This window comes from Lagenorhynchus albirostris, chromosome 2 (assembly GCF_949774975.1).
Source record: "Lagenorhynchus albirostris chromosome 2, mLagAlb1.1, whole genome shotgun sequence".
Taxonomy (NCBI): Eukaryota; Metazoa; Chordata; class Mammalia; order Artiodactyla; family Delphinidae; genus Lagenorhynchus; species Lagenorhynchus albirostris.
Window position 1 is genome coordinate 83,381,809 of NC_083096.1, and position 15,410 is coordinate 83,397,218.

The 15,410-nt window shown below is 46.5% G+C and overlaps 1 protein-coding gene across 1 annotated transcript in view; it reads right to left on the reverse strand.

Annotated features, from left to right (window-relative positions):
• Positions 1 to 2,211: 2,211 nt before the first annotated feature.
• Positions 2,212 to 15,410, reverse strand: part of CD101 (CD101 molecule) — a 33,722-nt gene continuing 20,523 nt past the window's right edge. The window contains exons 7-9 of the mRNA XM_060142386.1: positions 13,427 to 13,837; positions 10,210 to 10,605; positions 2,212 to 2,511 (exon numbers count right to left, since the gene is read on the reverse strand). Of these exons, the coding sequence (XP_059998369.1) occupies positions 2,285 to 2,511; positions 10,210 to 10,605; positions 13,427 to 13,837 (1,034 nt within the window). The 3' untranslated portion in view covers positions 2,212 to 2,284. The remainder of the gene's footprint in view (positions 2,512 to 10,209; positions 10,606 to 13,426; positions 13,838 to 15,410) is intronic.

Consider the following 15,410-nt stretch of genomic DNA (forward strand, 5'->3'; position numbering starts at 1 on the left):
AGACGCTGGGGTTTCAGTTACCTGAAAACTACTATAAGCCAAATGGTGTGGTGTGACTTCCTAGAAAATCCAATGTGCTCTATCTAGTTCCCATTAATGAAAACAGAACATCCAGAAAAAACTAGGTGATAGTCCCAGGGGAGCAGGGTGGAGTCTGCTTGAGTCACCACTGGATCCCACGCACCTACCCCAGTGCTCGACTCCCAGGAGGTGCTCACTGGGCAGTAATCATTCCCATGCTCTGCTCTGGGTGGGGCAGTCGGATATTCGAGTGTCTGGTCTGTGCAGTCTCTGTGCTGAATTCAAATGTGACAAACTGGTGTTTGAGCTGAGAGCTGAAAGGCAGTATCCAGGCAAGGAGGGAGAACAGTGGTTGGGGATAAGAGTACCTGAAATGGGGGCAGCACCAGGACCTATTCCGATTCTCTGATGGGGCTCAATCCCATTCTCTTTCCTTTCAATATTCAATTAAAATACGGGTTTCTGGAAATAACGGTGGGGGTGGGGGGAGCATCACACTTCAATATTAAGAAATCTTAACATTAGCTTTGCTTTTGGAAAAATTTGCTCCCTTACCTGAGAGAGAAGAAATAAATGCTCTGACCTGTTTAAAAAAACATTTGGAGTATTTCAAATGAGGCTACAAAGGGAGATGAAATCAAGGAACCCATAGGCCTGCGGTGGGAGTCCTCATAGCCACCAAAAATCCCCTTGCAAAGGAACTAATTATGTTTGGAGAGGACGTGTGTGCCTGATAAAATAATTAAAAATAAATTGCTAGCCTTGGAAATGCAAATTAATGAGCGTTAAAGCAACCCTGTTGGTCACATAGATAATAAATAGATGTGTTTTCTCAAGTCTGTTAGGTGGCACTGATTGATTTCCAATTCTGGCTACAACAGGGCCTGAGCTGCTTTTGAAACAAAGGTGAGGGGACCCCAGGCCCAGTGGGGACAGTTGTTATCTCCTAGGGGACAGTGGTTGGAAGCCTTCAGCCATGACACTCCCCATCCCCCTCCTCCTGACTTTTCCTGGCTGAGAATAGAGGATGCTGAGATTACTATTCCCCCTGAACTCCTAGCCCCTGCCGGAGCAGGACGGGACAGTGGCACTGTTAACTCCTCTGCCCTCAGATAACTGACACAGCCACCTTTCCTGTTACCCGGTGCTGTCAGGTCAAGGAAAATAAGGCCTGGGCTAAGAAGAGCCAGGAGCCAGATGGAACTTTGGGTGTGGGGAGGAAAGGGAGATATGAGGCCTTGGGGAGCTGACTGGAGCACTGTTGCAAAATTTTTAAAAAAAGTTTTTCCTGGGCTTCCCTGGTGGTGCAGTGGTTGAGAGTTCACCTGCCGATACGGGGGACACGGGTTCGTGCCCCAGTCCGGGAAGATCCCACATGCCACAGAGCGGCTGGGCCTGTGAGCCATGGCCGCTGAGCCTGCGCCTCCGGAGCCTGTGCTCCGCAACGGGAGAGGCCACAGCAGTGAGAGGCCCGTGTACTGCAAAAAAAAAAAAAAAGTTTTTCCTTAGCAATGACTTAATAAGTCTTATGGAGAAAAGAAAGAAAAAAAAAAAAGGAAAGAAAGTCAGGCTACAAAATACCTTATCCTTTCACTAAAGAATCAATACTGATGAAGCACCTACTATGCAGAGCTTGCTCGTCAGTGGCGTTTATAGATGGGATGAGGATGGAGTGGAGGAGAAAATGGGATTTCTGCCTTGAAGGAAGCCACAGTCTGATTGGGAGGCAGATTTGATGTGAATGAAGGGCATAGTCCCAACCCCTTTTCCTTGCTGGCATCAGGTCCTTTCCTACATGTCTTATCTGGAGGCAAAATGTTACCTGGAGCCAGTGTGGCAGGACCACTGAGTGTTGTCCAGGGAATCAGTGACATAAGAGAGGGAAGCATCGCCCTGGGCTCTGCCGTGGGATCTCATTTAATCCCCAGCAGCTGCGTGAGGGAGGCACTCCTCTCCTTACAGATCTATGGACGCAGAACCTAAGCCCCGTGAGGTGTGGCAAGCGGAAGACGGTGTAACAGCGTCACTTAGCTCCTGTGGGGGATGCGATGGGTAGATGAGGTGACACGTGAAGAAACACTTAGCGGTTTCTGGCACCACATACGCGCTCAATAAATGTTCCCTCTGAGTCCTAGGTACCTCGCCCCAGGCCGCAGACTCAGAGGAGGACAGAGGCAGGGGGCACTCCTCTCCTGGTCAGTCCAGTTTCAAAGTCCGCACTCTTTCCACAGGGCTGCAGGCGCCTCTCGGGATTCAACTGTCTTCACCCGTCCTCTTCCAATCTGTGTGTGGTCCTGCTTCCAGCCCTTTTCAGGTCCACCCAGAGGGCCTTTTCTTTCTGTATGCTTAGGCTCAGAGTTGACAACTTCCTGGCCTTGCAGTACAGGCAGAGGAGGGAAATGAACAGAAGGATGAGCATAAGGAAGGGGCAGATGAAGAGGAAATAGAGTAAAGGTGCTGACGAGCAGATCCTGGAAGGAAACGTGGGCTCTGCGACAAAAAGGAAGAAAATGAAGAGAATAATTAGTCTCCAGCTTATTTGTACTCATCAGTTATAAACACTTCTGGGATTTATTGTTACAGGAAAATATATGTAAGAATAACGGGGCCAAATGGCAGTGTGCCCCTTAAATCATATGCGAGGAGCAAAGGAAAGGGAGCTGGGAGAAGAGAGCTCCAGGATGGCCTGTTCCAGCCTGACTCCCCCTCACCCAACAATTTCCAACCACCAGAGGTTCCCATGACCTACTTAAAACGAACAGCCAGAAAGAAAAACAAAACAGAAAAGAAAACCTCTCCTTTAATCTTCTTTCCTCAGAAAAGGTATCTATAATTCAACCCTCGTTCCCAACTCTGTTGCCGGTCCTGAATTTTTAACTGAGTTATTCCCACTGCTGCTTCTGAAAACACACACAGACACACACGCACGCGCACGCGCACACGCCTGCTCTGCACTGTCCTGATAAGAACAACAGCAGCTACAAGTAAGAAGCACCATCCCTTCCTGAATCTCCAAACTGGTCTCACACTCCCCCACCCCCATTCAGCTCCTTTCCCCTCTTGCTCTTACCATCACCTCTACCTGGCGTGCTCACTGCACCGTATCCTCGAGGTCCTACTGGCCTCACTCTCCATCACTCCAGCCTTCCACCTCTCCTCAGGCAGTTTTCCTCTTCTTTCTATCCTTTCTCACACATGCCTTTGTTTAGACCTCTTTCATCCCCTTTTAACCATCTTTGTCATCACAGTTACTTGAGTAGCTCTGACAGTGTCCTTTGTTTCTATAGTCCTTGCAGTGCCTAGCACATGTGCCTAATAACGTTTGCTGATCTGAATTAAACTGGATTCACTGCAACCACATGGGCAAAGGCTACTATATAAAGGCATGCTGAAGCATCTGGCAGCTGCAGTCCGAGGGGAAGTGCTATCAACACATGGACACACAGAGCACGCACCAGCAGCCCCCGAGGGGTTCCTGGCCACACAGCCAGGGAAGCAAAGGCGAGAGAACTGCCAATGCCACAGGCTCCAGGAAGCAGTGCCTCAGGTTACTAGTCAAAGGACAGGGATTCAGTCTCTCGAGGCACAAAGACATATGCTTAAAGAGACACCAACTATTAAATGTAGTCTTCTGACTACATTTATTTATGACAGGATATTCAAAACCAGGGCTGTTCTGAAAAATCTGATGCTAATAGTAGCTGTGCTTTTATTGGAAAACTGTAATGACCTAAGCACTTTCTTCTTCAGAGGTTAAGCTATAGGATTCATGGGATTACAGACGCTTAGAGATGAAGATGACAGGTTTAGAGGTCATTGCGACCAACCTAATGCTGCAAGAATTCCATTTTTTTTCGGCATTGCAGATACATTTTGCACACTGAAGGACATCTCTTTGTGGGAGGTTAAGAAAGAATCTAAACCTGTGTCCAGCTCCTTCATTGTAAACTCCGGGAGGAGAGGGCCTATGTCTTACGTATCTTTTCCCCTTGTGCAGCACTTTGTTCATAGGTCATCAATGGAGACTAAAGAATGAGTCAATTGTGTGAGTGATTTGCACACACAGGAACCCAGGAGTAGCTGTCATCATGTTACCCAGAGTAAAGACCATCACTGAACGTTAGCCTGGCAGCTCTGAACAGGGCTGGCAAGGAGCTACGGGGGGTTGTTGCCCGGTTCTTCTCTGGTCTCATTTATATTCTCCACCCTAGATTTGGTTTTTGTTTTTGAAAGGGTGGGCAATGATAAAGATAGATTTTGAATTCTTTCTCATCTCCTCTCCACATCCTACCTGACCCTTCTCTCCAAGGCCCTGGCTTGACTACAATGTTTCTCCCAGGTCTTACCTGAATACATTTGAAAGCGTATGGTTAAGAAGGAGGTACAGACTGAAATGCTGAAAGAGAATAGAGCTGGAGAGTGGGTAAGAGGTCTGGCCTTGCTACTTCACACTACTCCTGTGCAGAGTAGGGATTGAGCACCTCCTATGTCTCAAAGAGAGCTGGGTTCAAATCCTGACTCTACAACTAACTGCTATTGACTTTGGGCAAATTACTTTTCCTCTCTCTCTAATCATTAGTTTCCTAGTCAATCAAGCGAGGATAATAATTTCTAGAGTTGTGATGAGATAATGCTTAATAAAGCATGAAACAGTGCCTAGCACATTTGTTGAGTCAGCAAGAAATAAATATCAGCTAGAAAGCTACTAAGAAAGTTAGGAAAATCACAGGCGACTTTTTCCCAAGAGACCAGGCAGAAAAGAGGGCTGAACCTGATGATTCCTCACTCAGGGACCGCAGACTTGGCCGTGTCCCTCCACAGCCCACGTCTCTCCCTTGACTCTCTGATCTCTCTGTCCCCTGGGTGGGTGGGTGACATTCAGCTGAGAGTTAAATGATTACTTGGGAGACTCTGGCTTCCTGTTCCAATCACGAGAGGCAGAGAACCGGGAGGTAAGAGTCCGCGGCACCCATGGGTCACCATTGCTAGGATGGTGGTGTGATGTTGGGGGGGATGGGGCAGGCACACAGAAGGTGGAAAGAAACCTGGCGCTTGGATTTTCTGCCACTGAGACTCTAACCTTCCATGTGAAGGGACTGCCAGAGGGCTTGACTATCTAAATGGGGCTGGGCTTCGAGCAATCTGCCATCCAAGGACGACAAAGTGCGCCCTTCGCAGTGCCGAATTGGCCAACAGCTAGAAACTGTCAGTGCTTCTAAATTACCTCTCCTGGGAGGGTGGTGTTTGCTCTGGATCCCACAGTCACCATTCCCACCATCTGCCTCTCACCCGTATCTGGATTAGCATTAGTGACATTCAAAACCATTAAGGTTTGGCATTTTGAAGCAATCTGAGTAAGTGCTCAGTGCTCCAAGTACAAGGTCTGTAAGGAAGAGCCAGAAGTATAATGAGAACACTGCATCACAAGGTTGAGTTTGTAACTTGCTTCTACCCCCAGCCAAACACATCGTGAGGAGCATTCCTTTCCGATATTACCCCAGAAATACCGACTTTAGGAGAAGAAAGGCGGAGGATGAAGAGGGGGCTACCAACGCACCCCCAACCCCAGACTTGGGCAGCTGACGTGCCAGGTGTGGCCGTGTGGGAGGGGTGGCTCCTGCCAAGAACTGAAAGCAGGATTAGGTAACCTGATACAAGCGCATCCCAGAGTAAGTGAGCCCCTTACAGCATCAGTTTCAACTCCATTGAAGAGTCGCTTGCTCATTTTTCATCAAGCATTTGTTGAACCGAGCGCTATGTGCCAGGCCTTGTTGGAAGCACCGGGGTAGCGTTGATAAAATAGCATGTTCTCTCCAGAAACATCAGTGTGATAGGGGCATATCTCCTCTGAGAATCCACTTTCTAAATATATCCTTACCCCCCAAAAGCTGGGAAATAGTGACAAATACCATTCTATTACAAATAATCCAGTCCCCAGAAAGCTTTAGAGCCTTGCCTATTAATCACAGAGAATTCTCTAGAATGAGATACAAAAAGACTCAAGCAGCTGTAGCCCCCGCTTTGGCTTAGTCATAGCTAAGGAAGTAAGATGGAGAGGAAAAATGCAAGGTGCGTTCCACCAGGCAAATACCTCTCAACTTTTCTGCCTTCACAGGATCTATATGCTTCACAGTTCTATCAAGTAGTCCTAAACTAACCCAACCCAGAATTGCCAAATAAAGGTGGTAGAAAACCATTCGAGAAGTGAGAGTTGGTAGCCTATTGTATTTCAACTGGCCTTTATTCATACACAGGCTGGTCCTGACCAGGAGGGCAGCTACACGGATTCAGTATTTGAGTACTGTTTCTGTGCCAAGCACTGTGCTAGTGCTGAGAACAAGACATTCAGTCTTTGCCTCCTCAGAAGGTATTGTGTGGCACTGAGGATGGATGTTACACAGGTGGGATGACTAAGAAAATAAGCTAAGTCACTGAGAAAGTGGCAGTTCAGTTGGTCGGTGAATGATTAGTAGGTGTGGATCTGGGACAGGTAACAGGAAGGAGCATTCCAATCAGGAGGTGGTATAAGTTCACTCAAGATGTTGGACTGGGCTTCTCTGGTGGCACAGTGGTTGAGAGTCCGCCTGCCGATGCAGGGGACGCGGGTTCGTGCCCTGGTCCGGGAGGATCCCACATGCCGTGGAGCGGCTGGGCCCGTGAGCCATGGCCGCTGAGCCTGTGCGTCTGGAGCCTGTGCTCCGCAATGGGAGAGACCACAGCAGTGAGAGGCCCGCGTACCGCAAAAAAAAAAAAAAAGATGTTGGACTGTCAGTCATAACCATTCTCTTCTAATCTTCCTCTTCTTCCTCTCTACTGGCTCTTTTCTCTCTAGATGTAACAGTGCTCAAGTCCCTACCATCTTCAAACCAAAACAAAACAAAGCAAAGCTTCACTGCACCTCTTGCCATTTGCTCTTGTCTTCTCTCTTTCCGTTTACATCAAAGCTCTTGAAAGCATGAACTGGATTTGATGCGCCCACTTTCTCCCTGCAGTCTGACTTTTCTCACTGTTTTTCTGTAACTGCCCTATATTGTTAAACCCAATGGATATTTTCCTATTTGGGTCTTAATTGGCCTCTTTGCACTAGTCGAGTCTGTCGGCTCTCCCGACTCTTGATCCCTCCTGCCTTTGGTGTCTGTGATACCACCATACCCTGGTTCTCCTCCTACCTCTAGGCTACTCCTTCCACTCTCCTTCACAGGTTCCTCTTCTGCAGTCCCCCGAGAAATAGCAGTGTATCTCAGGGATCCATCCTTGGGCATCATTATAGGCCATAAGCTGATGATTTCTAATCTATAACTCTGGTAGAGATATCATTTGGAGATCCTGAAATTTATTGGACAGATCTCCCTAGATGACTCACCGGTACTCCAAACTCAATTCCAGTCCAACTTATTCAAAATTCAACTCATCTTCCCCTTTAGTCCTTTCTCCTATATTACCTCATTTAGTGACTGTCCCCACTATCCACCTTAGGCCAGAAGCCTGGTATTCATCCTCGATTTTCTTCTTCTGCTCATTCACCATCCACATACACCTAATCAGCCTCTAAATCCTGAAGACCCCATCTCCTAATACGGAATGCAGAATGCCTGTCTTTCTCTCAGCCCTCACAGGCACTGCCTTAATTCAGGCCTTCATCTTGTCTCACCTGGGTCCCTATAATCAATTTCAAATAGTTCTCCCTTCTCTGTGCCTACCTCCCTTTCAATTCATTTTTAAAACTGTTCCCAGGAAGAGCTTTCTAAAATGCAAATCTGATGTGTCACTCTCCTGCCTGAACTTGTTCAATGACACTCTGTAACTTCCATGAGAAAGCTTATCTTCCCTAGCTCCATACAAAAGACCCACTTGACATCTGTACCCGTTGCATCCCACTAGCCTCCTCTCTTGCCATCCTACCACAGTTTCTCTGATCATCTAGCATATACTTTCCTTTTCCCAAAACATTTGCCTTCCTTTTTATAGGCCCCATACTCTGGGGAACCTTTCCAGATCTCCTCCCAACCCAGCTCTTCATCCCAGCCCTGCCTCTGCTCCTTCCTTAGTATCCTGAGACTATTTCTTTCATGACACGTATCATGTTGGACTTTACTTCCCCACCAGACTCAGCTCTGTGGGAACAGATTCCGTAATATATTTTTTGTGTATCCTCAGAACCTCATATAGTTATTTATTGAAGAAATTAAAATATTTTATCATCATAAATAGATATATACATAGGTAGGTGTGTGTGTGTGTGTGTGTGTGTGTGTGTGTGTGTGCGTCGCTAGCGTGTTTGGAGTTATAAGGGGAGAAGGAGGTAACGTTTGTTGAGTACTTAGAGTACGCCAGGGACTATGCTAGATACCTCATATGCATTTGTACCATAATCCTCATTTTATGAGAAAGCTGAGCAACCAGGGTACGACTTCATAGCTAGTAGGGAGGTGATAGAGCTGCAATTTGAGACTCGGCTTGTCTGATTCCAAACCCTGGGATTTTTCATCACCCACACTGTCTTCCCAACTACCAGAAAGGAACAGCCAGGCAGAAGAAGTGAGATGCTATATTATACAGATTTACTTGGGAACACTTAACTGTGCTTATAATGAAAACCCTCAGGTTCTCAAGGCACAGGCTTTCCAGCTCCTTCAGTTGTGAAGAATACAAAGACCATTCAGTCTGTAACATTTTCTTTCCAGAGCTGATCTTTTTAAAAACTTTACACCTGTTTTATAAGAATTCCACAAAGATGAACAGTATATATATGCTTTGAACGATCCCACCTGTCTCAGAGGAGATGTGCTTTTTAGCCACAGAATATACACTTTTTACAGTTATTCTCTATTTATTCTACTGCATAAACGGCTGAATCTACAGAGCCTAGGAATTCCAGTGGGAAAACATGTATGGAATGTGCTCAGGGCGGGGACTTCCTATAATTGTTGTAATGGAAGAAAAGCTGATAGGAAGATAAATCCTGCCTGGATACTTGGGAGAAGAATCCTGCTGAAGAATAGTCAGGGGACAAGAATGATGGACCCCAGCGAACAAGTTAGATAACCCTGACTTCCACTCTAGAAGCCTTGCTGGGGCTTGGACGCAACTGTCCCAACTCTGAGAAGGTACCATCCGTTCTCAGTAGCCCTCTTTCCCTCCTACAGACTGTCCCCAAAGCTAGCTGGTGCTGTAGGGATGTTATCTTTATTGATCCTTTCTACTCTTCCTGGGATGGGGCAGCAAGACCACACCTCTGCCTCTCCAGTGACCCTCTCTCACTGTAAGTTTAACCTATAGCTCACCTCTCGCCTTATCCTTAAACCCCACCAGAAAGAAATGGCTCAGAGGATGAGCAGGCTACAACATCTACTGGCTCCTTAGTCACCTGGGAAGATTTACTGGTCTGGCTGGAGGAATCTTTGCTTAATGAATGCCTGTTACATGCTTGGCACCTCACTGGCTGGAAGGAAGCCCTCTCCTCCTTCACGACCTCTTGTTCTACACACCACCTAAAGCAGGATAAGTTGACTTTCCCACACAGAGAAGGGTCACCCTTTGGCCAATGGTCTTCAAGCAGCTGTCTTTTTGCCAGAGCCTGTAAACAAGTTCTATGGGACACACTTCCTCCCTTGATGACTTTCAAGGTGCAGTCAGGAGAGGCACACCCAATGACTATCACGACCAAAACTCCCATAGTTTGTTGAACACATCAATAAGAAGCTTGCCGCTTATTCGTTGAGAAAGGCTTTTTTTTGGTTGGGTTCGTTTTGACTCAGGGAGCATCTAGATATAGCTGATTTTGGTTCAACCAGATCAAACACAAAGTCACCATGTCTCTATTGCTCACCTCACTCCCACCACAGGTCAGCCTTCTGAGATGGGAGAATTAGCCAAGAGGTAAGGATGTCTGCCTCCAACATTATTTGGTTATTTAAAGGGATACAATGTTGATGGCTTTTTTGTTTAAGAGGGAAAGTGGGGGAGGAGGTCAGATGCCCTTGACATTTAAACGTCCACAAAACCTCAGGTAACCTTGTCTGCCCAAACTGAGTTACTGTTGAGAGAAATGGCGAAGCCATTTTCTTTCGGGAATCTGTAAATTGTTTTCAGTCTGAAAAGAAGCAAAACATAGCTGGGTGGGAAAGCATAGGAGGGGAGACAAAGATTCTCCTGACCGCAAGCCATGGCAGATGAACCGCTAGTTACCTGAAGGCAGCACCGTGAGCACCACATGCTGTGACTCGTCTGATGCTTGGCTGACCCACTTGCTTGGGTTATCGTGTAGCTGCCACTCTGCCACCCTGCACCAGTACATTCCAGCATCCTCCACCTCCACTCGATGTATCATCAGGACAAAGTCTGCAGGGGATGAACGGTAACAGTGCAGGCGCCTCCTGAGCCCCTCTTCACCATACTCCAGCAAGCCATCATGCTGCAGGTGCACCAGCATTTTATTTCCAGAATTTTCTCTGTTCCAGTACCACATCACAGAGAACAGGGAGGCTGGGCTGCCCACACTCTCCAGGCTGCAGCGGATGGCCACCTCGCTGTGCTCGGAGGCATTTTTTGTCCCGGACACTTTGGAGATGCGTACCTTACTTCCTAGGAAATAAAATGGCGGTAAGTTCGAGAAGAACCCAGATCTTAGATTGGACACCTCCTCTGAAAAGTCTACTTCTCATTGAAGAGATGCCATCTTATAATTTTTAGATATCAGGTCCTTCATCTTTAACACTTTTCCTTGACCCTTATCCTTCTTCCATATTTGCCAGAACATTCTCTGCTATGAATCAAACCAGCCACTTCCCTTCATCAGTCTGCCTCTTGCCTGCTGGACCTGACACTGAAAACCACCCAGCTTTGCCGGATGTTCTGCCCTGCTGCTTTTACTTCTCCCGGCTCAGCTCTCCCTTCTGCTTCCCAGAAAGGCCATTCGAAACTTCCAGCCCGCCCCTCAAGTCCCATGTTCCACCACTACCCCTTTTTGTTTTTGCAAATTACCCTCCTCCCATACACTGGATATCACCTCAGGTATTAGATGCAGGGAAAGAGGAGGTTACCCAAGAGACTGAGCATTTTCATACATGTGTTAGAATATCACTCAAGGAGACTATTTACATTATTGGATTAGACTAAGTTTTAAACAGATTTTGACATTTACTTTTTTAAAATGTTCCCCTTTTAACTCACAGGTGAGGACTTGGAACGCTAGAGTAATCACACACAAAATAAATTAGAGTATGCACTAAATTTTCAACTCTACTACAAACATATTTATTGATCTATCTTTAAAAGAACATCTTTGTCTGATCCTACATTCTTTTTTAGCTACCATCTTTACTCTCTCTTTCCCTTTATAGAGAAGCATGTGAAATATTAGTTTACATGGTACTGCCTCTGCTTCCTCACCTCAAGTTACTCCCTACTTCATTGCCATCAGCTTTCCAATCTCATCTCTAGGCTCTGGCCGAGGTCCCCAGAAAAGGCCCGATTTCCCAGCTCAAGAGACCTTCCAGTCTTTTTTGTCCTCTCTGCAGTTTCTGTCACTGAAATCCATTTTCTTCTGATATCCTCTCCTCTTTTGATTTCAGAGAAAGCATCCCTCCTACAATTCTTACGAATCCTTCTCAGTATCTTTCCCTGGGGCCTCTTCCTTAACTTACTTCCTACACCAGGGTACACAGCTAGCTACTCCCAGCCAGCCACACACAGCCCACAAATATGTTTTATTTGACATCTTCAGTATTTTAAAAGAACTTGAATTCATTATGGACATTCCAAAATGAGTGACGTCACCAAAAAAAGATTTTAGGCATTTCTTGATAGACTAAAAGATTGAACAGCACTGGTTCCACGTTTCTGAATGGGAAGCGCTGGCTTGAGCTAAGAAATGGTGCGCACTTCTTAAAGGGGTGGGCACACACTGTCAAGATTCAGCTTGGACAACTGGGAGAAAGGGATGCCAGCCACCCAGATGGAGAATGGAGTGGCCATAAGCCTTGTGGCATGGCCAAGATGATAAACACCATCATGATGATTTGGGACATAAGGATGACTTGGGATATGCTGAATGTGAGGCTCTCTGGGTCAACCAAGTAGAAATGTGCAACAAGCAGATGGGTAGAAAGGCCTGGAGCTCAGGAGATGGGGGCTAAGCATAAAATCTTAGAGCTGTTTCACTGAAGGTGGTAGTTGGTACCGCCAAGGTGGGATTTAAGAGGTTTTGAAAGGCACAGAGAGAAGAAAAATGGTCTCAGCTATCCCTGATGAACACCTGCATTGAGCAGGGAGAGGAAGGGCATGGAGAAGGGCGGCCAGAGCGGCAGGAAGAGACCCTCGCGCTCAGCTGCTACTTTGCCCCTGCTGCTCCCAGCCGACTGTGAGCTCCTGAAGGCTCTGCCTTCTTTATCTTTGGATTCCTAATTGCCTAACACATAGCAATGTTCATTATAATCTTATTTTTTGATGTTACATTGAAAATAGAATTTTCAGTGCCAAACTAGATTAACTTATTTGCATCGTGCTTTTGGATCTTGGCCAGCTCCCAAACCTTAGCGGTGAGGTTCATTTAATTTTAATCAACATTGGAGGTGACCTAACTAATGCTGACAGATCTAATCAACCCTGCCCACATTTAGACCACGGCACTCTTAGACTAATGCAAATGAATGGAACTTCTATTTCTTTTTTTTTTTGGTGGTACACGGGCCTCTCACTGTTGTGGCCTCTCCCGTTGCGGAGCACAGGCTCCGGACGCGCAGGCTCAGCGGCCACGGCTCACGGGCCCAGCCGCTCCGCGGCACGTGGGATCCTCCCGGACCGGGGCACGAACCCGCGTCCCCTGCATTGGCAGGCGGACTCTCAACCACTGAGCCACCAGGGAAGCCCTCTATTTCATTTTTAAAGATCTCCTGAGGAGGAGGAGATGCCCTCAGTAAGCCATTCCAGCAGGTGACTACTTCTATTTGCCTTATGTTTAGGCAGCCAAACGTTGAACAGCAGTCTCTCCATACATCCCTATAGAGTTGGACAGTTTCTGTTCACAGTGGGAGAAATATGCTTTGTATTACTCTCTTTCTGCCAAATTACAGTAGAGCCCCACTAGAGTGACACAGCTTGTTTTACAGAGAGCTGGAGATACGATACCCTGGGTCGCTGCATAGACCAGCCTGTCAGGCTGAGAAGCAAACCAATCAAAGGGATCTTGCTCCCATCTAAGCTTCTCCAAATCTCAGCTTGACTCAAAGGGACCCCCGCCTGCTCTGGTGGGCTATCCAGTCCTGCAGTCACTGTGCAGGTGGGCACTATTCCTATGACTGTAGGTCATATTTTTACCTTCATCTAATCACTCCATAGAACAGCTGCCCAAGAGAAGACGGCAATTCTACAGAAAGATGAGTGAGAATATACTTGCAAGGTTTACCTGTGGGCCTGAGTTTCAATTCTGTTAGACCTGACGTCTTTTCTCCAAGCTTGTGCCAAGTGCCATTTGTAGACCAGAGCCATTCCTCCACAGCGCAGCGATATTTGCCCTGATCGCTGTCTTCCACGTTCAGAATGTGTAGCTGAAACAAGTCTTGGGAAACTTTCTCGGCGTGGAATTTTTGTTTTCTCCATGCGGTCTGAAATTCATCCCCGTATTTTACTACGTGGGTTCGGTCCATTTCCAGGATCCTCAGCCAGGGTGCATTAGTGGAGGTGGCAGAGAAGTACCAAGTAACAGCCAACCGAAGGTTTCCAGTGGATTGGCACAGGATGTTACACTCTATGTCTGTGTTGGAGTTGATGGAGATCTCTTGGACTTGACTACTTGAATTCACTTTCAGCTTGCTCTCTAAATTAAAAGAATGGTACCATTACTTTTGTTACTTTGCTAGAAAATAGAACTTTAAAGTAGAAGGGACATTGGAGGTCAACCAGGGCCATACCTCCTACACCCATCCAATGTGTGAATTCCCTCTTCAGCAGCCCCACTAACTGCTCATTCAGCCTTTGAACAACTCACTAACTGACAAAGCACCCATTCCACCTTTGGACATGCTGCCACCAGAGGACTCTTTCTGATATCAAGTTGAATTTGACTTCTCCATAACTTCCATCCACTGGTCCTAATTCTACCCCTGCCCCGGAGGCGTGGGATAGGGAGTGTGGGGCAGGGAGGAAGTGTTATGCAGAAAAGCCAATCTCTTCCACATGAAAATGCTTCAGTATTAGATAACCAACAAGGACCTACTGTATAGCACAGGGAACTCTGCTCAACATTCTGTAATAACCTAAATGGGAAAAGAATAGACACATACATGTATATGTATAACTGAATCACTTTGCTGTACACCTGAAACTGACACAACATTGTTTATCAACTATACTCCAGTATAAAAGAAAAGAAAAGAAAATGCTTCAATATTTTGGCACCGACATCTTCTCTTCTATAGCATTTCATAAATCAAATTGAGAGAAAGTGGTCCTATTAATGCTTTGTCCGTGTGTTCACTATCCAGATACTCCTAGATCCACAGTTTGCCTAAGTCTAATTGTATCTGCCGGCAAACATGGGTAAACAAGAGGAAGTTGTACGTGGGCTATTACACCTGTGCGTTTCTTTGCAGCCACTCGACTGTGGAAACATTGTACGGCTATGGAGTCAACTATCCTTTAACCCAGAGCTTTCCTGCTTTGTCAGAAAGATGAACGGTAAAGCCTGGCTTCCAAATCTTATGCTTATCTTCTTGCTGACGTCACCAGTTCTACTTTTGTGGCTGCTTATTGATGCTCCCAGTAGGTCCCTTTACTCTTCCTTCAACAAACATTTATTAAGCATGTACTATATTATGTCAGACTATTCCAGGCTCTGTGGATCCCTCCCCTCAGTCTCTGCTTAGAGGGAGAGACTAGTACAGGACAGAGGCTTAGAGATTATAGGATTGTGTCACCCGGGGGGGACAGAGGTATGCAGAGGTGGCTGTCAGAGCACACAGCAGGACTGTCTAACCCAAATGTGGGAGTGAGGGGAGGCTTCCTGGAGGAGATATCTCTAAGCTACGTCTTAAGGGTTAATAGGAATTAATCTGATGGAGAAGGGGTTAAGGAATTCCATGCAAAAGAAGCAACTTGAACAAAGACTAAAAATGAGAGAGAGCATAGAGTATGTGAGGAACTTCCAGTAGTTCAGTGTGGCTGGAGCTCAAATTCAAGATGGAAAGTGGAAAGAGATGATGCAGGAAAGACATAAGTGTATCAGATTGTAAAGGACCTTGCCATGTAATGGGAGTTTGGACATGAGGTAGACGTGGAGGAGTAGTGGATGACTCAGGTTTCCTGCTTGGATCACCGATGGATGGTGGGAACATGGAGAACAACGTCAGAGGAGTAGCTTTGGAGGGATAATAATGGTGTATTTATGTTTT